Here is a 23666-nt window from a genome sequence, read left to right as displayed (position 1 = left end):
GCACACTAATATTTAAAATTCTTCTTTATCTAGGTCATAGAGCTATTATTATCATTTAAGGTGAGAACTCTACCCTAGATGGGAGCTTGCAAATTTCATTCTCTTTTTATTTTCTACACATTCTTTTACTACATTTCTGTATCTTTTATAGTCTAGGCCTATGTTATCAAAGTATATCTGAAAGCAATCACAAAACTATGCTCCTTATTTTCTTACAATATTCTAGTCTATCAATTAACCCGAAGTCCCATTTGATTTCTTAAAAGTAAATGTTTTATAAATGATAAATTCTTAAAATGTCCTAAGATAAGTTAGGGAACTACTTTAAAACATTTATATCTCTGTCCATGGTGGGGACCACATCCAGGGTAATCCACGTAAAATTCCCCACCGGTTCAAATGGATCAGAACTACCATATAACAAATTATGAGAAAGAGAAAAGACGAGAGGGACAGGGCCCCATATACCACTTTGAGTTGAATGCCCTGCTATGTTAAAATTAGAATTTTTGGACACTCAATACATATCACACTGTTGAAATGTTTTTAAAGTTAGGATTAAGTACAACAGATGGGGAAGAACTATCAAGCTTTTAGGAGAATACAGACTTTAACCAGGAGTCAATGATCCTTTAACACCAGGCATTCCCAAAAGATCTGTACAGATGAACGAAGACGTTATCTCCTTACCTCTATCGGGTCAGGCACTTCAAGTCTTGTTTCTGGAGGGGCTTTCACAACTATAACAGTTTGGTCTTTAAGGCCACTAATTTTTCGAATATCTTGATATGTAACATAAGCTAACGTAATGAGCGTTAAGGAAATCTTCCAACTAATCGTCTCGGATGTAACCATTATGAAGATAACAAAATAGATGCATGGAAAGATTTTTAAGTATTTTATTTCTTAGAAGAATATATCTGTCTCTCCTTCTAGATCTTTAAATATATGGGATCTTCCATGAATCTTCTTTTCTGGTTGTTATTCTAAACAACGAAAGAAGTGTCTAGCTCTTTTCTTTCCATTTCTAAGTTCATGGCTACTTAAGATATTAACATAAACACAGAAACAGAATAGTTAAAATAAACTCTTGAAAGAAAACTGAAACCCAATTTCGTCAGGGATTTTCAAACCAGGTTCCTCTGCAGCACAGGTATTGCATGAACTCCAGTGAAGTACTCTGTCACTCAAATTGAATGATGGCAGATCCCAATTCACAGAAAAAATTTAAGCCCTATTAACCCTAATTTTGTTGAAACACCGGTAACTTCTATCTGCTACTTGATTATTAAAAAGTGTCAGCAGCCACCCAAATGAATGAATGAAATCTATGTATCAGTGGAAGAACTCCGAGTACTGCTCAGGCAGAGAGCTTGTTTTCTTAAGTGTACCTGGGCTGGTTGTGATTATATATTGCCTACTGATAAGAGTGTCATTACTTCTCTGTTAGAAAGATTACCCTCTGTATGATATTATTAACTACAATATTTCAGTGTTCACAAGGAGGAAAGCAGCTTCCAGATGATCTGCAACCTAAATGATTTAGGAAAAGAGAGTAAAATAATATTTCAGTACTCTTGGTAGTTACTTCCGAGCACTGAACAATTCTTTAAAGTGCCCTGACAGTTAAACCTAAGAGGATATTACGAAAGAACATGGTACTTATTTTATGATAAAGTATTCATGCTAGCTTGCTTAGAGAGACAGGCTTTGACTTGGTACTACAAGAGAATAGGTTGCATAGCTTTCTTTCATAAGGGGCACGGAGTACCATAATTAACATACAATGTCTTTAGCCAGTTGCTTTTCATATTAACTTACAAAAAATGCCTAGGATAAAACAGCAAATCACAACCCAACAAAGGCATTTCCGGAGGTAATATAATGTAGTGAATAGAGTCTGTGATCTAACATGTTAAATACAGAAATAGGACTTAGAAAGCCTAGAGGAAATGATGTCCCTGAGATTAGTAGCTTTTTATTAGAAATTGAAGGAAGCTATGAACCTGCTGTCCAGAAAAAAAGCACATTCACCCCAAATCTGCATGTACATTTAGGGGCAGCTATCACAGACTAGCATCTTTAAGTCTCAGTAGTTCAGACAACAGCTATTTCAGTGTTGAGCTTGACAGGACAGCTCACGCAGGATTCTGGGTTTTAGGTCATCATCTGTTTCATCAAGGAAGCCAATTGCTGTCTTTACAGAAGACCTGACAGTTACGAATTTTTACTGAGAACAGTGGGGAAACTGATAACTAGGTACTTACTCCACAGCCCACTGTCAAAAAGCTATTCGACAACCACTTATTAAAATAAAACCTCATCTACAATTACCCAACGTGCCGCAGGAAGGAAAATTTCAACACATTTGTGAGCAAGCTGTACCAAATTCGGAACTGGATGGCAAACGGAAATAAATTGTGCAAACATAGTCTCTAATCTCACAGACTTAGAAGTGCTTCCATCGGGGCTCCCTCCTGAATTTGCTTCTTGGGTTAGCAGCCCCCTGCAAGGAAGCTTTCGTTTTCTGCAACAAAGGCACCAGAGAAAGCTAACGTAGGTGACAAGGCTGTAAGCTGCCCATCACATGGAACAGCCACGTCTCCTCCCCGAAGGGGCTCCCGAGTAAACAATGTAGGAAGCAGCCCAACGAAAGCTACTCTCATTTCTTCCAGTGTAAGCCCACTCTGGCCACCACGGGGAGGGGGGAGGGGGCGGTGCCCAATCAGCACGCCTCTTCCCCAGCTCACCAAGCAGCAGCTGACAAGGTTAATCCTTTGGCCAACAGGAAATGAACAATCAGAGTTTCCAAAAAAACCGCTTAAATTGGAAAATAAATGTCCCCACAACTCCAAGGGAAAGCCTACTAGAGATGAGACACTAGAAGAAACCGGGCAGGTCACATTTTATTTTCTGTCTAACGAAGATAAATGGGGAACTAAAATCAGAGATGAGATTATTTAAAATACTGGTTTTGTTTCCTACTAATAAGTGAGAAAATTGCAAAATCTTCTCGTCAGCATGATGAAGTAATCTCTCTCCTCTATGGTCTGAAGTGAGGTGATGAACAGTAAGTTCTCCTCAGGTGGTCAACAGACTGTCAGCCAGTTAAGAACAAGAGTTGGCTTTTTATATTTTTACTTCCAAGGACTAATGTTTGTGGATGAATGGATAAGCTGAGATTTCTTAGGCCTTGAGGTGTTTCTGAAATCAGTTTTTGGTGCTGTGATTCAGCATAATGTGCTTTAAAAATTATAGAATGATCCTTCTATACTCTTTCAATTCCTTCAACTATAGTTCAATTACAGATTCAACAAACTCCAGTTGCCCCCAATATCTGATGAAAAGCAAACAGAATATGAGAACCCCAACAGTGACAGCTAACACCCACCTAAAACCTGGGAAGCCCAAGATGAATCTGCTGTTATCATTAATACTGACACCTTACATATCTCATTAATAGTGTTGCCTGGGCTTCCCTGGTGGTGCAGTGGTTGAGAGTCCGCCTGCCGATGCAGGGGACGTGGGTTCGTGCCCCGGTCCAAGAAGATCCCACATGCCGCAGAGCGGCTGGGCCCGTGAGCCATGGCCGCTGAGCCTGCGCGTCCGGAGCCTGTGCTCCGCAAGGGGAGAGGCCGCAACAGTGAGAGGCCCGCGTACCGCAAAAAAAAAAAAAAAAAAAAAAGAGATACGATAGGATGCAGTCTAATGACTATCATTCCATAAATACTGAACACACACCTACACACACACACACGCTTACTTGTATGAAACGAGTAAAATTCTACCTTGTGCATAAAAGTCAGATCATCAACTCTGGAAATAGTCTAGAAGGCAGTAACCCCCGCCAAACAGGTGGCACAAAGGATATCTTTGATTCTCTGAATCCTCGGTTAACAGTTTGAGGTCCAGGGTGCAGCTTTGGATCAGTTCATCTAATTTCTTCTCTTCCTGACTGAGCTCGGTCACTTCTTTAGACAGGCCTTGACACTGGGCCAGCATGCCCCCGTCCTCAGACAGACTGCAGCCCCTGGAAACCCAAACACAGATTCTGCATGGCTGCTCGACAGGCCAAAGGGGAGAGGGCGAAAGGGAGGGCTGGGAGAAACGGTCCTTTGGGTAAATGTCCCCTCTTGATGCAGGAGGTCACACTGTTTGTTAGCCAAGTGTTAAAATTAGAATGTTTATACATATTTTTCCGTACATAAAGTCCTTCACTTTTCACACCATAGAAATTAAGTGAAAAAACAGTGCTATTTTCAGGTTTCTTTCCTCCAGAGGAGGCTGTTTCTTCAGAAGACTCAAATTCAAAGGGCCAAAGGAGGCGGCTCCTTCCTGCCACATGCCTCCCAGCGGGGGGGAAAAGAAACAGGGGAAAAAGGATAGAAAGACATAGCAAGATAGAAAAATTTGAAGAAAAAGATGGAATGGTTCAAAATTCAACCAAACGTCATCCAAAAAAAAAGCATGAAAGACCTAGGTAATTTCTGAGGGTCTTATACCAACAACTAAAAAGGAAAAGGAGGTGAAGAAAACAGGTATATGTGCTGGATGCAAGAACAAAACCCAACAGGTTTGTCTCAACCACAGGCTAAAATGCGTCACTGAATTGTCATAAAATTCCAAAAAAGTACATGTTCATTTGATCATGTTTGAAGTAATATTTTTTTCAAAGCCAACCCGTAACAGATTTATTCCTTCCAATAATGCTTTCATAGTTCCTTCTGATATGCTGGGTGTTCAGATGTTCTGTCCGTAATTCACAAATGACATTATCATACATTTAATCATACATGTGGGTGTGTAGATGACAAGTATTATCATCCCGGTTTTCCAGAAGGAACCTTGACTTAATTTACACAGAAAGTGAGTTAATCGGCAATGAGAACCATCAATAAAGATACCTGACAACTGTGCGTACACATACACAGCCACAGATAGTTTCTAAACTCCTATTAGAGACAAGCCACAGACCTGTGTAAGCATCTATTAGATTACACATGTGAGCACACACGTAGATATCACGGTGACAGATGACAGCGTTTTACTTTACAGATGCAGGGCTCCATTTAATCCCAGGATCCCCTTGCTTGAGGCTAATTGAATATAAACCCTTTTATCTCTGACAGCATCTAAACAGAAGGTCTCTTTGTAAAGAGACTTTGAACTTCTGGCTAAGGAGTTGAGGAGGGAAGAGAGAAGGAGAGAGACGTAGGAGAGAAAAGGAATGAAGTGTGGGCATGGGTGTGAAAGTTGGGCCTGGGAGAAACCCCTCTGCAGTTTGCAAGGACCCCAGAGCCAGTGAATTGCGGGCCCCGTGACTCATACTCACATCCACTGCACGTTGTTTTTAGACTTCTTCTTAATGAGGTGGATGCCTTCCAGTACATTGGTGATGTCATAAATCCTTCTCTTTTGCACCTTCAGCACCTCTGCTGCCTTGTTCAAATCCAAGACCCCATCAGGTGATTGGCTCAGTAGCTGAATGAACTTCTTGGTGAGCAGACCAAGTGATGTATCATACCGTGTTTTTTCTGAGGGAGATTTTGGAGCTTAAAGAAAAACAAAAGCCGAGCGGGTGGGGGGATAGGGGCAAAGGTAAAGAAATGAAGGGTTTCTTTGCAGTCAAGCAAGCCCCCATTCCCCCAGCAGCCCAAGTATTAGTGTTGGAAGCAAAGCTGTTGTCGCTGATGTTTGTGGCGAGTTATAGAAAGCTATGAAATTGCTTTATTAGGAAAGGAAGGGACAGTAAAAACTCCTGTTTGATTAAAGCATTTTACTGTGCATTTCTCAGTAGTTTCTACTTTGGCTTACCCTACTCCCTGGGGTCTAGTGAAGTATCCCACACATAGTAGGTGCTCAAAAATATCTGTTGAATGAATGAAAAAGTGCTGTAGCCTCATGGGATCAGCACACGTGGAGCCTAATTTGATGGGGTCTGGCTGTGAATCTCGTCAGCGTTTGACGATGGGACCCAGACAGACCCATCCTAACTGCCCTTTCAGACTCCAGTGTCTCTGTGTGTATATAACTTGTTCACCAACTTTTCAAATAATGTAGATGAAGAATACCTGGAAAGGTCGTTCAGTCCAGTCTCCCCCTCCCTCTGGAATGAACTGTCCTCATTTAATATTGCATTTATTCTCTTATAGGTGCACAGGTCAAGGGTTTAACTGAGTATGACACACAATTTGTGGATTGCCTAATTCATACACTACGGGATAGGAGAGGACAAAGTCTAAATTAATTTAGCCTTTGCATTAAATGCCAAAGATGTAAAGGACTATTTAGCTATTTCCAACCTACTTTTCTCTCTCTCCCAAAAGAAACAACGATTGTGCTTGATGGAAATGGAAACTAGCTGCAATTTACTGGTCTCAATCAATCCTTACGCTGCCACACGCTGAACTCGAGATTCAGGCTGGCATAGACATCACCTACACCCAGCTGGCCCTGGTCCCTGAAGTAAGGTCCATGAAGGAAAGTTAAAGTTAGATTTGACTATGGAACAGTGCCAAAGAGCTTGTATTCTGAGTTGAAAAATGAAACTGCACACATCAAAAGAGGCCTCCCCTGCAGTCAGTATTCAGGTATCGGAGGGACTCTGTAAACCTCTCACTGGGTGTCTGCAGACATCATATTTATTTTTTGGATAGGCACAGGCAGAAATGAAAAAGAACCAAACATGCCAAAATTATCCACACCTTGCCATCCCTTCAGCCACAAGCTCTGAAAGTTGGGAGGCTCACACCCAAGACAGGAAGAGATCACGGAATCCTTACTTTTTGGACTATCTGGACTTCGGAGCGCAGCTCTTCCTTTGCCCTTGGGGGTTTTTAAACCATCTGAGAGGTACTGCTGACCGCTTTCTCCTAGCTCCAGCCTGCGCTTTGCCTGGAATAAGAGAGGACAGTCGTTGGTCGCTGGTCATGTGGACGATCACAAGTGAAGCCGAACGCCACAGGCTCGCGCCAGCCCCCGCCGGCCCCCTCCATTTCACTCAGGGGCTCGGTTCCCTCCAGCCGGGGCTCTGGCTCCGGAGGCGGAGCTCTCGCCACCTGGGCTCAGATGGACAAATCCAACCATCCTTCAGGGTTGGGCTCTGGGGCCACTTCGTTCATTTACTCATTGATTCAACAGACGTGCCAGGCATGGGGCTGCAGACTAAGAATACCGCAGGCATCACGGGACTTAAATTCACGTTTCCCCAGCAAACCTCTGGTTCTGCCTCCATCTCTGACCTGGGTTGAACCCCCTTCCTTGTGCTCCCCAAACACTCTGTGTTTATGGGTATCATAACACTTGCTGGATGTAAGAGTTATTTTACTTATCTGTTTCTCATTTCCTTTAAGGCAGGGACTGCTTCCCATTTATCTTTGTATACGCAGGGCTTGGTACAGAGCCTGGGTTTCTGTAGGTATTCAGTCTCACACACACACTCTCTCTCTCCCTCTCTCTCTCTCTCTCTCTCTCTCTCTATATATATATATATATATATATTCAGTGAAAGAAAGGGTGATTGAATAGTAACACAACCGGTCACAGACTACAAATGCTCATTCATCAGAATAACAAATACCGCAAACACTCAATCCTGGGTTTCACCTAGGATTACGTTCCCCATTTGGTCATCAAACTTGGCAAACGAGAAGCTCTCACCCAAGTTTTTAATCTGATTTTTCATATAAAAATATGCACTTCATGTCTTTTATGTACTGGGCTCTGGGCGAAGGGAACAGAGGTAATAAGCAAGACAGACAAGAGTCCCTTGGTTCCTAGTGCGTAGAGTCCAGGAGAGAAGCCAGGTAATTATGAAATAAGTAACTGTTGAGTACTGACTGCATGGGTGTGAAGGGTGTTCAGACAGGGGTGGTACCAACTAGACACCCACGTGACAAGGTGCATTGAGGCTCATTTCAGGGCGGATGCTTCTAATGAGGAGATTCACAATTTCAAAGTAACTCCCCATGACATAGAAACTGAAGTAACAACTTATCAGCTGAACTTGTTCTGTTCACTAAGAAGCCGTGAGCCACAGGCAGCTCATCCGATCTGACACGCGATGTCCGTGTAAAACACACACTGGATTTCAAAACTTAGCACGAAAAAGGCTGAAAGAGCTCATGAATAATTTTTATGTTGATTACATGTTAAAATGATGCTGTTTCGGCTTTATAAAATATTACTAAATAAGATGCTATTAAAATTATCATTTCACCTTTCCGTATATATATATACGGAAAATATATGTATCTTTTTACTATGTGGCTTGCATTTGTGGCACACGTTATCTTTCTGCTGAGCAGTGCATCACCACTCCAAAGGCCTAGGAATGACAATTAGCAAATTAACTTTCTTAATTTCATTGTCTGCTCCCAAACACTCTTGTCAAATCCTTGAGTGGGCCTGTTGCTTTGGTTGGCCCAGTGAACATTCCTGCTTCACCAGGCAAAACTCCCTCCTTGTTCTTTGGGGAGCATCCCTTCCCTCTCACAGGCTAAGAGTGGCCTGCTGCACACAGGTGACCCAGGCCGGGCTGGTCTTTATGCTCCATCCTCCCCCTCGCCCACAGTGATTGCAGTCCTTCTGGCACAGGACCAAAGCTGGGTGAACGAAGGCAACCCCAGGAATTTTTCTGGAACTACTGGTAGGAAGCGGTGCGCCTTCTTGGTAAGGTTGATAAGCTGGTAGCCGGAAGCTACCTGGAAATGAGGCCTCCCCAGGGGAAAGCAGAGTGGAGAAACAGAGAGAAAGGGGTCTGAGGCCATCATTCAAAACTCTGGGTCAGGTCATGCAGTTGGCCTCCCCCAGACTTTTCAGTTACATCAGTTACATTAGCCAATAAAGTCTCCTTTTAGCTCAAAGCACTTTGAGTTGGGCTCCTGAAAGTGTGGGGAATATGTGACAACCTGTGGAAATGGCTGAGTCAAGACGGGCTCCAGTGAAATGGGGAGCTGGCATGCCTTGCTAATAGCAAGGGGCCAGGTGTGTTGGTCACTTCTTTCCTGTGGCCTGCAGTAAATTACTACTGATAGAGTCAAGCTTTGTAGAGGCTCACCTAAAAGTAGAGAAGGAGAAAACAGCTTTGCTTTGGAGGCTTTTTCTCAGTAGAAAGCAATCCAAGAAGATATACAGCTGTACTCTCTGCCCCTGCTAAAGTCCACAGAAGGAAGGCAAAAGGGGAAAAGGGCTTGGGCCCCTGAGCTCCTGGCCCCTTAAGGCCTGCACTCTCCCTGCACCCTCAATAAAGAACCACCCACTGGCCAGCAGCCTGGGGGCATGTCCTTTGTGCCTCCCCAGTGCTCAGCTACTGTTTCAAATTGCTTTGAGGTTAAGGCCTGTGGCAGCAATGTGCTGTAGGCTGGGGAAATTCCAAGAACTGTTGCTAAGAAACTGCGATCTAACTTCAAGGACCAGAACTAGTCAGGTTGTGTGACTTTGGTAACCAAGCACCAAACCCTAGAGTTGACAAATCTCAATACTGGATAGAAAATCTACTACATTTGAAAGGCACCAGAGGAAGCAAAGGCCTATGAGACCTCAGTCTTTAAGTGAATCAATCCCTAAACCTATAAGACTCATACCGAAAAGAAATGAGCTGTGAAAGAAAGGCAGCCCCAGAAAATCCTCCCAGAGAGTAGAAATCGGGGTGACCATCTTGGAGTCACAAGCAAGCCACATCTCCAGCAAGTCTCCAAGTGCCTGCTATTCCTGTTGGGGGGGACATGACATGCTCCGGGAGGTGACCACCGTGTGTGATTTCCTCTTTTCCAGAAGGATGTTTCTGTTGGGTTATCCTGTTACCTTTCCTCCACTGCTGAGTGAGTGGGGACTAACCTGGAACACATAGTACTTGTAGGTCCTAGATCTGACGATGGGCACTGTAACTGGACTTCCTTTTGGGGAAGTGCTATGATGAAGCAGCATTACCTTGATGCTTACCTTAGCGTGTTTGCGCACACATGCTTGTTAAAACAAACAAGAAGCCAGAAGGGAGGATTTAAACAGGGCAGGTAGTCTCTGCCTACACCCCCTTGCCCTGGACAGAGCACCAGCGCAGATAAAAATCTCCTCTTGGAATTCAAATTTTCTGCTGTTCTTTGTTGGCTCCTGAAGATATGTGTAATCCCCTGGTGTCATTTTTCCTCCGCCTGAAGAATGTCCTATGGCATTTATTTTAGTGTATGTCTGCTGGTGACAAATAATCTTAGTTTTATTTTTTCTGAAAACATTTCATCTTCATCTGTGAAGGATATTTTCAATGGATACAGAATTCTGGGTTGATTTTTTTTTTCCTGTCAGCACTTTCTAGAGAATGTTCCATGTACACTTAAAACTAATAATAATATTGTAAGTCAAACATAATAAAAAAATCAAATCAAAAAAAAAATCTCCTCTCGGTCATCTCAATTTTTGTTTGCTCTTAGTGTGAACATCTTGCTGAACGGAGCGCTGTCCTGTTTATAAACAGACCTTCCTATTACATGGCCCCTACCAGTAAAGCAACTAATATATCTGGTGCTTAACAGGAGGCCCAGCTGTTTGGTCCTAAGCAGGAGTAAAGGCCGAACATGAGTGATGCTCTATAGATCACCCACAGGGCATCTGCCTGAGCTATTATCAAGGGTGGCTTTTACTAGAAAGGAAGTATGTGCTAGCTATAGGACCTCAGCCCCAACTATGACAACATGCCTCTGCAAGGAACAGTTGCACTGTTACGCGTTTCAGAAAATGTACGTATGAAAATGATAGGAGTAACCGTCAGGCAGCCAAGCAGAGGGCCGAGGGGAACATCCATGGTTTCTGTCTACCTGGCATTTGTTGCCCTAATTTTTCATTTGGGGAACCTCTCCACAGTTCTTAGCTCAGGTGGTTTCTCTTGAAAACAAACAGGCTTGAAAACAAAAGGCCTGACACTGTTCAACATCTTAGGCTAGCCCTTACCATCTAGGTTACAGAGGTAAGCACCTTAATCTAGGCCCACCAATCAGTGTAGTCCAGTCAGCTGGCGAATGTGACTGGTTTACGGGTGGTTTACCCATGACCAAAGCAGGATGAATCACTCAACGATGGGATTTTTGTTGGAAAGTACAGGGTTCTTTTCACTGGGAGTTATCAGGCTGGTAGGATGTAAGCCCGGAGCTACCTGGGAACTGAGCCCACAGAGAAGAAAGCAGAGTTAAGAGCTAGAGAGAGACTGCGTCCCAGTGCCTTCAAGGGAGGTACGAGATCTTACCAGTCCCAAAGACAGATCTACTAGACTTTCATTTGTGTGAGGTGAAGAATTCCCTTTTATAGATATAGGCTTTTAGTATGAACCACAATGCACTCAACATCTGAGTGCTTACAATAGGTCATACGCCAGGTTAATTGCTTTCCACTTGACTGTGTTATCTTATTTTTACAACAACCCCATAAGATAGCTGTTATTATTATTTCCTATTTTACAGGAGAAAATGGAGGTTTAGAGCTCTTAAATAACTTTTCCAAGATCCCCACAGCCAGTAAACAAGCCTACTCCAAAGTCCGTGCTTATAACCACCCCATAAAATGATTGTGAAAGACTGCCATATAAAAAGAGTTGAAAAGTTATATTAAATTGATACCATCTTACTTTATGATCAACTTAAGTTTTATTTTATTCATAATTTTTAAAAAATCCTTTCCTTTACATAAAATGCACATGGTAATTCAAACAGCACAAATCGATATATATGGGTAGCAAACCTTTCTCCCAGGGACTTCCCTGGTGGCGCAGTGGTTAAGAATTCACCTGCCAATGCAGGGGACACGGGTTCGATCCCTGGCCCGGGAAGATCCCACATGCCGCAGAGCAACTAAGCCCGTGCGCCACAACTACCGAGCCTGTGCTCTAGAGCCCGCGGGCCACAACTACTGAGTCCCCGTGCCACAACTACCGAAGCCCACAGGCCTAGAGCCCGTGCTCTGCAACTAGAGAAGCCACCGCAATGAGAAGCTCGTGCACCACAACGAAGAGTAGCCCCCCATCTCTGCAACTAGAGAAAGCCCGTAAGCAGCAACGAAGACCCAGTGTGGCCAAAAATTAAATAAATAAATAAATAAATAAATAACATAAAAATAAAAAAACCAGACTGTGTGTTTCATAACCATTAAAAAAAAAAAAAACTTTCTCCCACTCTTTTTAGTCTTTTTAAAATTTTTATTGGAGTATAGTTGATTTACAATGTGTCTTTCTCCCACTCATGATCCCCAGTTCCTTTCCTCAAAGGCAAGCACTACTAAGTTACTTAGATATCCTTTTAGATAGTCTAGGTAAATACAAGTATATATATATACAGTTTTATACCACCACACCTTATAAAATTTTTTTTACACAAATGGTAGCAAACCGCACACTATTAATAACATGTCTCAGAGTTTGGTCCCTATCCGTACACATAGAACGCCTTATTTTTTAGAGCTTCATAATATTGTATTCATTAATATACCATGATTTGTTTACTTAGCCAGACACCTACTAATGGACATTCAACACTCCTCTGCTATAACCACTTTCCCAATAAATATTCATGACGGCACTGTGGGGTAGGCATTCCTATACCCATCTTGCACTGAGGCAGAGAAGTTAAGGATTTACCTGAAGTCTCAGTTAATAAGTCACAGATACCAGGATTGAACCCGGGTCTGTTCAAATAATTTGTCAGCGACCATGACTTCCCTGGACTGATTGAGATGTCCCTCCTTTGCTGCCATAGCAATTTCTGGGCTGCTGGGGCATGATTTCACCATCATAACACATATAGACTCCAGGTTTCTGCACTGGACCTGAGTGCAATCTCAGGTCTTAAGGAACTTAGTTTTCCCAGAGCCTCACATATGGCATGCACTCAGTCAAATTGACTTATTTATTTTGAATGAACCAAGGAATAAATTCCCGAAGTCTCTTGGCAGGTAAATCACAAAGCTCCCACATTACCCACCTGTGAAGGGGATACTTAAATATATATATATATATATTTACACACGCTGGAGATTAACCTACATGTTTGGAAAGGTTTTCAAGAAATATAAAGGGGGAAAAATTAAGGTTGCAGAAGGCTATGTATAGTATGGTCTCATAGGGGTAAAAGAACTATAAAACTATATAGATCTCAATATGAAATTTTCCATGTATCCATGAGGAAAAAGGTCTGGAAAGATCCACAGCAAATGTTAATGGAGATTATCTCTGAGAAGTAAAATTAAACATGAGGTAATGATTTCATGTTTATAACTGTATAATATTTGGTTGGGTTTTACAAAGTGATATGTCTATATACATATTAAATTTATATCTTTCAAACTAACACTTCCACTTTTTGGAATACATTCCGAGAACATTTATGTTGCTTCTAGGGTTTGTCTATTAAAAACAGCACAGCCAGTTTCTTGAATATTTATACTTTTCTACTTATGTCCAACATAAATGCCCAATCTCAGAAGAAAAATTCAGTAAGTTATTGTACATTTATATAATGGAATGTTATGCAATTAATAATGATGTACTTCTATATATCTAAGTCTTTTTTAAAAAAGTGTGAATAGTAAAATTTTATTTCTGTGGGGAAACTATATGCATAGAAAGAAAGTAAGTCAGGATATATAACAAACAGTTTAAGAGTATTAATCTTTGGGTGGTAGGATTATGGTGACTTTACTTCTTCTTCTTAACTTTTAATATTACTAAATCACTTTAAAGTGAGTGTGGGTTTCTTGCATAACAAGAAAAACAAAAATCTTTTCCATTTGGAGTTCAACAAAAGAGGTCTGGTGGTTTATACCCATTCAACGTGTACGGATATGAGTTCAAAACATAAATGGGGTATGCTACCAGAATGCATATCCTATTTTCATGGTGGGAAAGAAAGTGGTGTTCTTATCTGCCATTCAACTGAGTCACAGGAAAAATTTAAATCAAGAAAAAGGCATGCTGGCTGTAGGTTAACAAATTGTGAACACTAAAATAAACTCCCTTTACCCCAGTTAATAGATCTGGGCAAGGGAAAGAACTAGATATACGATACATTTTGTCTCAAAGCCAAGGGTGAGACAGGGTATTTTGAACAGAGGAAGAAGGGAAGTAGAGGAAAATGGAGATTAAATCAGTAGAATGAGGACCAGATTAAATACAATACTGAAATAACCCAAAGGAGGGGACCTCCAGCTTGAGACTAGACCACAGTTGAGACCCACTTGGATTCTGGCCATTAGGTCAGTGGGTTAGGGCCCGAGGATTTTAAGAAAAGAATACTTAGTTTCCAGCTGTGACTATATATTAACTCAATCTGGTTAACCATTTAAAAAGGGAGTGGGAGTTAGGGGCCTTAAGCAGGCTGTCCAAGCACAACCAGAAGCACGGAGACTTGGAAGGGCCCCAGTTTGGAGGTGCTGGTGGCAGGGAGGGGGGCTCTGATGCAGAGGATAAAGAAAGGGCCAAATCATGGTCCCTTACATGCCAGGCGAATAACCACACTCCCAGCATCAACCTTTCATTGATATAAGGTTACCTAAGATGAAGAGCTCTGAGGTCTCCTCTGGAGTTGCTGTTGTTGTTGTTTTCCCCCCAGCAATAGGTAAGTTCAGAACCTACCAAGAGCAGCGTCTCTATGAGCTGTTAGGCGGGGAGCTTAATCAGAAACCAATATATCTCAGAGAACTGATGAACTGAAGAGCACGCCTGAAGCTCAGACGGAGGTAACCTGGCACCAGGAGTAGCTAGTATGCATTTTATCTTGGTGGAGATCTCCCCTTACATTCCACATCCCAGCCACCCAGCAGTTGGTGGGCTGAATATTCTCCTTTCTCAGAGGTGTCCCTCTCCACGCCTGCCCCACTGTCCCAGCCAGATCCCCCCATCATTTCTCACTGGATTACTAGAATGGATCCCAAACTTGACCATTTTTCTCCTTTTGACTTTTAAACTACAGATCTAGGCGTTTTAACTTCACTCTAACTTGTATTTGTGGACTGGTTGGGGAATCTAACCACATACATATGAATGTTTCTAAAGGAAAAGGAATCTCAAACTGATGTCTAACTTTGGAATAGAAGCCATTTACTTATGAACTGGTGACTGCCTTCCTTTTTATATCACTTAAAAAAATAATTTAAAAATAAATAGATGCACATGATTTTTTAAAAAAATCCACGAGTTCAGGGATCTACCTCGCCAAGGGAACACATTTTACTATTTTTCCTGGAGGTCACCTCCCTATTTCTAAGTAAAATAAGCTTACACAGACATTTCTAGCTATTATGAGGACTTCCTTCAATGATAAGACAGCCACCTTTCTTCCACCCTTTCTCCCGATAGTGACATCAGTATTTTTGTTTAAATTAAAAGCCAGTACTGTGCATTTTGACTACATAAATATTGCTCCCTCAGAGTCACACAGGATGCTGAGAGCGCGTTTCCTGTCTGTAAAGTTCGTTTGTTTCCTTTGGAGTTTTTCCCGATCATCTTTCCCGCTCGTTGGCACCGTCTGCCTTCACCACATCTTCAACTTTTTCCAACTCGCCATCATATCAGATATTCTATCAAGTCCCCACTTTTTCTCCCTGAAGCTCTTGGACCTCCTGCTGTCTAGACCCTGCACGGTTCTCCAGGTCATTGCATCGCCGTCATTCTGCGGTTTTCCCTCACCACATACAGTGTTGAGGCCTGAGGTGGACATTTGTCATTTTATTTGACTGCCCAGCCTCTGAACCTTCCCTGCCCTCCTGTGGGTTAGGAAATTCCCCACTTTGTCAGTCTTGGTGGGAGGCACAGCCACCTTCTTACCGTGGGGCCCAGGGCAGGCCACCCTAAAATATGCCTCAATAACACAATGATTATTTTGAATTAAACTTGAGAAACAGCTGGAAAAAAAAACCAAAATACTTTGACTCCCCGTCCCCCATGAAAGTGGGAAATAAATCTCCCATGTGAAAGTATAAAAAGCATCCTTATCATCGGAATTAGGGAATTCAAGGCTAAGGGAGCCGTATAAGCAAACTTTGTTACTTCTTCATTAGTCTGCTACCCCAAGTACAAGCCCCTTGGTTTTGTTAAATCTTCACAAATAATTGTTGCTTCGTCTAAAAATGATATATAGGGCTTCGGTGGTGGCGCAGTGGTTGAGAGTCCGCCTGCCGATGCAGGGGACACGGGTTCGTGCCCCGTTCCGGGAAGGTCCCACATGCCGCGGAGAGGCTGGGCCCGTGAGCCATGGCCGCTGAGCCTGCGCGTCCGGAGCCTGTGCTCCACAACAGGAGAGGCCACAACAGTGAGAGGCCCGCGTACCGCAAAAAAAAAAAAGAAAAAAAAAATCATATATAAAGTCTGCTTTGGTCACTTTGGGGGGGGTCCCATTTCTCTGAGACGTCCGTGCATATGAATTAAATTGGTCTTTTTTCCTCCTCTGTTAATCTGTCTTGTGTCAATTTAATCATCAGACTAGCCAAAAGAACTCAGGAGGGGTGGGGGAAGAATTCCCCCCTCTTGAATCAACCATAGAAATTGAAGACCCCCAATCCTCTCTCCCAGCTTCCCTGGAACCTGGGCTAGGGCTACCTAGGCTGGGACAGGCAGTCACACCCACCCTAGATTTGGAGTCTGGAGTTGCTCCTGCAAAACAGCAGACGGGAGGTGATGGCTGTGGTTGGATGTCTTAGCTGTGGTTCTGGCTAGGGATACTTCCTTGTTCCTGCCTGTTTGCCAAGCCTAGTTCTCTAATCTTCCTGACAATTCAGCGAGTTATCCAATATCCTTTCAATAAACATCTTTTCTGCTTCAGTTGGCCAGAGTTGTGTTCAATTGCTTGCAACAGAGTCAGTTTCCTGATCCCACTGTTAATCCATTGTTTTCCTGGAACATATCCGAACAGTAGTATGGAAGAGAAAATTTGAGCCCTTATATGTCTGAAATGCGTATTTCACCCTCACATTTGATAGTCTGTCTAAGAATTTAAGGCTGAACATCTGTTGCCCTCAGAACTCTGAAGGCACTGCTCCTGGGGTTTTGATATCCAGTGTTGATGATGAGAAACCTGCAGCCGCAGATTCTCATTCCTTTGAAGCTATTCGATTTTTAACCTCCCTGAAAGCTTCCAGGCCTGTCTTAACGTTTATTGTAAAATTTCATAACACGTATTCAGGTGTGCATCGTTTTCTCACTCACTGTGTGAGGAAATCATGGGCTTCTAGAAACTACGTGCTTGGCCTTCAGCTGTGAGAAACATATATGTTGTAAACCATTCCCTCTCATTGTCTTGGTCTAAGCTTTCTGGAATTCCTATTCCTCTTGGATTGATCCTCTAAAGCTTTTATTTTCTATTTTCCATGTCTTTTTTGTTGTTGTTCTACTTACTGACATCAAATTTACTTACTTGCTTACATCAAATTTAGCTTTTACTTGACTTAAAAAAAAATGGGAAACTAGATTTTTAGTTTCCAAGAACATTTGTTTTGCTCCCTGATCAACCTATTTTTATAGCATCTTGTTTTATGAATAGCATAGCCTCTCCAACACCACTAATTATTTCTTTTAAAGTCTTCTTTTGTTTCCTGTTTCATTTGTTTTCTCCATAGTCATAACTACCTACCCCCCCTCCAAAAAAAAAAAATCTTGGTCTCACTCTATAGTGTAGTCTTTTCTCAAATGTCTCACCAAGCTTTGTGTCTTTAAGACACATATTTGAGAATAAAACAGTACAGTGACGACTGGGAGCTGTATGATTCAAGTTGAGGTGATGCCCTTAAGTGCCAGAATGAAGCCAATCCATTTATTTTGAGATTTCTCAAAAAATTATTTGTCTGGGGAAAACTCTTCTGGTTTCTGGACGTTAATTCTGCATGAAGACCTTGATGAGAATCCCCTTTTATCTCTGGTTTTGTCCCACGAGCTTCTGTGACTCTCCAGAGCCGACCGATACCCTCTTTGGTCATGGCTTCCTCTGTTCTACTTAATGATCGCCGCTCCTCTACCAGTTCTCTGTGTTCCAGAGATCTGTTGGATTATTTTGGGCACGAAAAGCCCCCCTTTCATTTTCTTTTATTTCTTAAATTCATTTTTATTGGAGTATAGTTGCTTTACAATGTTGTGTTAGTTTCTACTGTACAGCAAAGTGAATCAGCTATACATATACATATATCCCCTCTTTTTTGGATTTCCTTCCCATTTAGGTCACCACAGATCACTGAGTAGAGTTCTCTGTGCTATACAGTAGGTTCTCATTAGTTGCCCCCCTCTTATTTTCAATGACTAAAAAAATTGTTTACTGTTGTTTTCACAGAGTTTCAAGACAAAGAAGATAAATACGTGTGACAATCTGCCTTTCTGAACCGTAAGTGTCCCTCTATGTGTTTAATTCTCATTCATCAGCAAGTGGTATTGATGGGTCTCTAAGTATAAGGCACTGTGCCTGGCACTTTGTATCAGTAATTGAACTCAAATAATAGAGGCAATTGTTTCTTTTGCAAATGCTGAAGCCCTAATATCTTTCTTACCTAAGTCTCTACCCCAACAATTAGATGTTGATCTTAAAAAGCCAAGACCTCTGAAAACCTTTTACAGACTAATTCTCTATTTATCTATCTATCTATCTATCTATACCAAACTAAAAGTAAATGGGTAAGAAGCTTAAGAGAAAGCCCTGATTAATAAATTACATAGACCTAACGTTACTCAGATGAAATAAGAAAAAATGAGTAATACTTTTAATAGTAAGAGACACTATGATGACCCTTTTTATCTGTGAGTCATAGAGGTCTCTACGTCAGAGTGGGCAAAAGGCTTTTATCCCCCATGCAATGCTTAAGCTTTATTATTCCCTTCACTATTCCCTTCGAAGTCTGAATTTTCTATGCTTTTACAGAAAAATAAACGGCAGGGAAAATGGTGCAATTAAATCGCTAACTTAAAAGACAGTTTTACATTTATTCATATGTTCATAATGTGTTCTTCTGTAATTTAAATGATTGCTAGTCTTAAATATGTAGCTATTGTCCATAAAATGGAATTTAAGAATTCTCTTCAGACATCTGAATTTCCGATTTGGAGGTTGGCAAAGTATTTAAAATATATTCAGTGATGGGCAGTTAGGAAGCGTAGGCTCTCATTCTGCTGCTCAGATGTCTCCCTGCAATAGTGTACTTGAATCTCCCACTCGAGTACTATTTAATCTCTACTTCCCTCTCCAATTCCTAGTTTTGGTCTTAAGATTTTACCTCACTTCAACAGCAGTGCAATAAACCAGGAAGTTGGCAAACGTTTTCTGTAAAAGAACAGGTAGTAAATATTTTAGACCTTGTGGGACACAGCTCTGTTGTAGCCTCTCAACTCTGCTATTGTAACAAGAAAGGAGCCAGAACCCACACATGAATAGGTTTGGCTGTATTCCAATAAAACTTTATTTAATAACAGGCAGTGGACAAGATATGGCCCACAGGCCACAGTTTGTGCACTCATGGGATAAATCATTATCCTCTTAAAAATTTTCATTATGTTTTATCAAAGGACATCTATGTTGCTCATACCAAACACTAAAATTTTATGAAGTGAGAAAGCCAATCATCTTTTGGGTTAATGAAATTACATCTCTGTCATGCTTTGTGTTATATGTGAGTACTTGAAACAAGTACTAAAAATAAAAGCAAATTTGAGCTATCCATCTGAATAGTTGGACCTAACACCATCCATGGAAAACAATGATAATTAAATACACGAAGATACTCCTTTTTATGTCCTCAACCATTCATCACTAAAAAGATAGTTTATAGGTGCAATAAAGGGCTATAAATAAATTCTTACTATGGGTTTGACAGATCAATTTTAGAGAGTATTAATTCAATTGCTTCATAACTAGCAGCAATAAAATCTGTCCGTCAACCCTCTCCCACTGAGTTACTGTTAACACACGAGGGTAACTCTTCTGAATCTAAACTGGTTGAGTTCACAGAAGCTTACTTCAGAGCGTAGCTGCTAAAATGGCTTGCAGCACAGCAGCTGGTACCTTAAATCTCAGAAAAAGAGCATGTGTTTATCACTCAGGCTCCAAAGGACAGGGCACTTGGCTCTGGAGGACATAGTTTCACAAACTATCTCCTGGTGCAGGAGCATGATAAATGGACTTCAAGAAGTAAGAATGGTTCTGGAAGACTTATGACCCTAAGAACCAATTGAAGATCTCCCTCTTAAAGTAGTAAAATATTACTTTAAGAAATACAAAGAACTGGGTTTCCCTGGTGGCGCAGCGGTTGAGAGTCCGCCTGTCCATGCAGGGGGCACGGGTTCGTGCCCCAGTCCAGGAAGATCCCACATGCCGCGGAGCGGCTAGGCCCATGAGCCATGGCCGCTGAGCCTGCGCGTCCAGAGCCTGTGCTCCGCAACGGGAGAGGCCACAACAGTGAGAGGCCCGCGTACTGGAAAAATAAAAAAAGAAATACAAAGAACTGAAAGCTGACATCTGCTAGTGTCATATCACGTCAGGAATATCCAATACTTGTACAATTGACCTGATGGCCAAAAAGTGCTGCTTTCCTGCTCACTCAACTTCCATTTAGTGGCAAACTCTAATCCTGTATTTGAGGTCTGGGAGTTTCCAGGCTGTAGTACAGTAAGGAGGAGCCCAGGTAGAGGCTGATACACTCCCTAAGTTGAGAAGATTTTGCTCAGAGTCTGGGGAGATCAAAATAGCTAGAATTTGGACAGAGGACCAAAAAGGAAAGAATATTCAGAGACAGAAACTTGGAAATCCGCAGAAGGCATCTTGGATTCAGTAGACCCCTGATCAGTGCATGCATGTGAAGAAACTACCCAAGGCTAGGAAAAACAAACTCCTGAAAGGAATAGAAAACAGTGCCTAGAGCTCCCACAGGGCCTGAAACCGCAGGCACATTGTTCCTATGATTGTTCTCAGACTGAAAAAAAAAAATCCTCATAATTCATGAGGCATAGGGTAGAATACTCAGAAGGGTGTTGTCTCATTGGTGAGGCAAAATTAGCCCTTGAATAAACACTGCTCTGGTCCCACCCAACAAAGCAAGACCTGAAAGATCAAACTGTTTCTAAGAAACTTAACTGCGTCTCAGAATAAAATTCAAGAATATTTACAGAAGTACAAAAATGTCTAGCACCCAACAATGATTATCATCTACCAGAGATTACCAGGGTTCCAAGGAAGCATGAAAATCCCACCCATATTCAGGAGAAAAAAAAAAAAATCCATCAACAGAAACTGACCTAGAACTGACACAAATATTAGAATTAGTAGATAGATAAAAGTTAATGCAGCTATATTCCATATGTTCAAAAAGTTATGTAGAGACATGAATGACATAAACCTACAGATTCAAGCTCAATAAATCTCAAACACAAGAAATATAAAGAAAACTATACCAAGGCACATTACAATCGAATTGCTCAAAATCAGTGGCAAAAAAAAAAAAATTAAAAGCAGTCAGAGGGGTTAAAAAAAAAAAGACATGTTACAAACAGAGAAATAAATGGACGGGAGGTTTCTCATTTGTAACCATGTAGTTAGAAGACAGTGGAGCAACATCTTTAAAAGCATTGAAAGAAACTGTCAAACCAGAATTCCATACCCAGCAAAAATATGTTTCAAAATCCACAGGCAAAACAGAGACTTTTTCAGAGATACAAAAGCCAAAAAAAATTTTCACCAGTAGGCTTGCACTAAAAGAAATATTAAAAGAAGTCCCTTGAGCAGAAGGAAATTATGCCAGATGGAAATATGGATCTATACAAAGCAATTAAGAGTATCAGAAATGGTAACTACATGGGTAAATATAGGAGGTTTTCCCTCCATTATATTATATTTAGATCCCTTTAAAAGACAATTGACTGTCTAAACAAAAATAGTAAATTGTATCATGTATATGTATAAGTAAAATACATGACAATACTAGCATAAAGGCCAGGAGGGAAGAAATGGAAGTATATTATCATAAGGTACATGGTATAATTTTTTTTTTTTTTTTTTTGCGGTACGCGGGCCTCTCACTGTTGTGGCCTCTCCCGCTGTGGAGCACAGCCTCCGGACGTGCAGGCTCAGTGGCCATGGCTCACGAGCCCAGCCGCTCCGCGGCATGTGGGATCTTCCCGGGCCAAGGCACGAACCCGTGTCCCCTGCATCAGCAGGCAGACTCTCAACCACTGCGCCACCAGGGAAGCCCTACATGGTATAATTTTAAGTAGAACTAAAGAATGAGTAGGGGTAAGTGCAGAGAGCGAAGAATAAAAAAAAGACTATTGGAGAGGGAAACAAAAGAGTATTCAACTGCATTGTTAATGTCAGTATATGGGGCTATTCTTTCTGCCCTTTGTATCTGAAACATTTTATAATAAATTTTGAAAAATTAAAACAATGAATAGGAGTCAGCTAGTGAGAGAAGAGTAGGTATGTGACCAACAATCTGGAGGGTAATCTGGCAGTATGATCAACATTTGAAACATACACATCCTTTTGATGCTACAATTGTACTTCTGAGGACCAATTTAGAAATACTAAAAACATGTACACAGAGAGGCAAGTACAATCATTTTGTTACAGCATTATATTTAACAGGGGGAAGTTAAACCTAAATGTCCGCTGTCCATTAATTGGGGAATGGTTAAGTAAACCACTCAATATTATACACCCACATTATAGAACATCACGTAGCTGCATTATTTTACGGTGAGGTCCACCTTTGGCTTTACCTAGTAAAAAAAAAAACCAACTCAGAACGGTATTTGCCCTATAATCTCCTATTGTAAAGGCAAAAATAACCACTGTCGAAAATACACAGAAAAGGCCTCAAAGGAAGCCCATCAATGAGGAGGAAGGTGAAGGGTTCAGGAGGTGATACACTCCATAGACTTCTGCTAGAAGGTGTGTGAGAATACACTAGCTCTGTGACTCATCTCAAAAACTGGTGAAAATAGGGTATTAACAGAGGAAACATGTTGTAAACAAAAATGCCTAGGGGCCAGGGATTGGCCAAATGACAAATCTGAGGAACCAGAAGTTAAAGGTGAGAAGAGTGGGGGCCAGCGAACATGAGGAGTTAAGAGATGGCTGGGCTTCTGGGAGATGGGGTGCACAGAAGCCTCCGTGAAGAATGACAAAGGACAAAGTGTAATGAAAGAACGGACCGATGAGAGGGAGGAAGGCCGGAAGGAAAGAAGGAAGGAAGGGGGGATGGGAGACTTCAGGTTTTAGGATTACTGACCATTTCTACAATATCACCTTTCCCTAGTTAGGTAACTAACTCCGAAATTTCCAGAAAGGAAACTAACATTTATCCAATGCCTACCATGTACTTTCAAACAGATTATTTTAATGAAGGAAAGGTGGGTCCTCTAACACACTTAATTCGTTAAGATGAAAATTTCTTTGTATTTAAAGAAAATCAATGTAAACATAGTGATATCAATTCTCAGATACACTGCCTATTCAGAAGCACAATATTAAACACAATACATTGCAACAGGAGAACTTCAGAACACCATTGTCTCTTGGCATCCACAGGGGATTGGTTCCAGGACCACCCCCACCCCCAACTAGGGTACCCAAATCAGAGGATGCTCAAGTCCCTTATATAAAATGGCACAGTATTTGCATATAATCTATGCACATCCTCCGGTATACTTCAACTAATCTCAG

General features: G+C 41.5%; 1 protein-coding gene across 3 annotated transcripts in view; it reads right to left on the bottom strand.

Moving 5' to 3' along the window:
- Positions 1 to 23666, bottom strand: part of E2F3 (E2F transcription factor 3) — an 81097-nt gene that overhangs the window by 5413 nt on the left and 52018 nt on the right. For 2 of the 3 annotated variants that reach the window (XR_003437575.1, XM_027128489.1), the window contains exons 2-5: positions 6783 to 6894; positions 5333 to 5552; positions 3872 to 4030; positions 691 to 805 (exon numbers count right to left, since the gene is read on the bottom strand). Coding sequence is in view for 2 of the 3 variants with exons in the window: in XM_027128489.1 (XP_026984290.1) it covers positions 691 to 805; positions 3872 to 4030; positions 5333 to 5552; positions 6783 to 6894 (606 nt within the window). In the remaining variant the exon portion in view is untranslated. The remainder of the gene's footprint in view (positions 1 to 690; positions 806 to 3871; positions 4031 to 5332; positions 5553 to 6782; positions 6895 to 23666) is intronic. The other variant, XM_027128490.1, reaches the window with a different exon arrangement.

The sequence above is a fragment of the Aethalodelphis obliquidens genome, unplaced genomic scaffold (genome assembly GCF_003676395.1).
Source record: "Aethalodelphis obliquidens isolate GAN/ISIS:26980383/991018 unplaced genomic scaffold, ASM367639v1 scaffold34, whole genome shotgun sequence".
Classification (NCBI taxonomy): Eukaryota; Metazoa; Chordata; class Mammalia; order Artiodactyla; family Delphinidae; genus Aethalodelphis; species Aethalodelphis obliquidens.
This window is presented reverse-complemented; position numbering and strand designations above follow the sequence as displayed.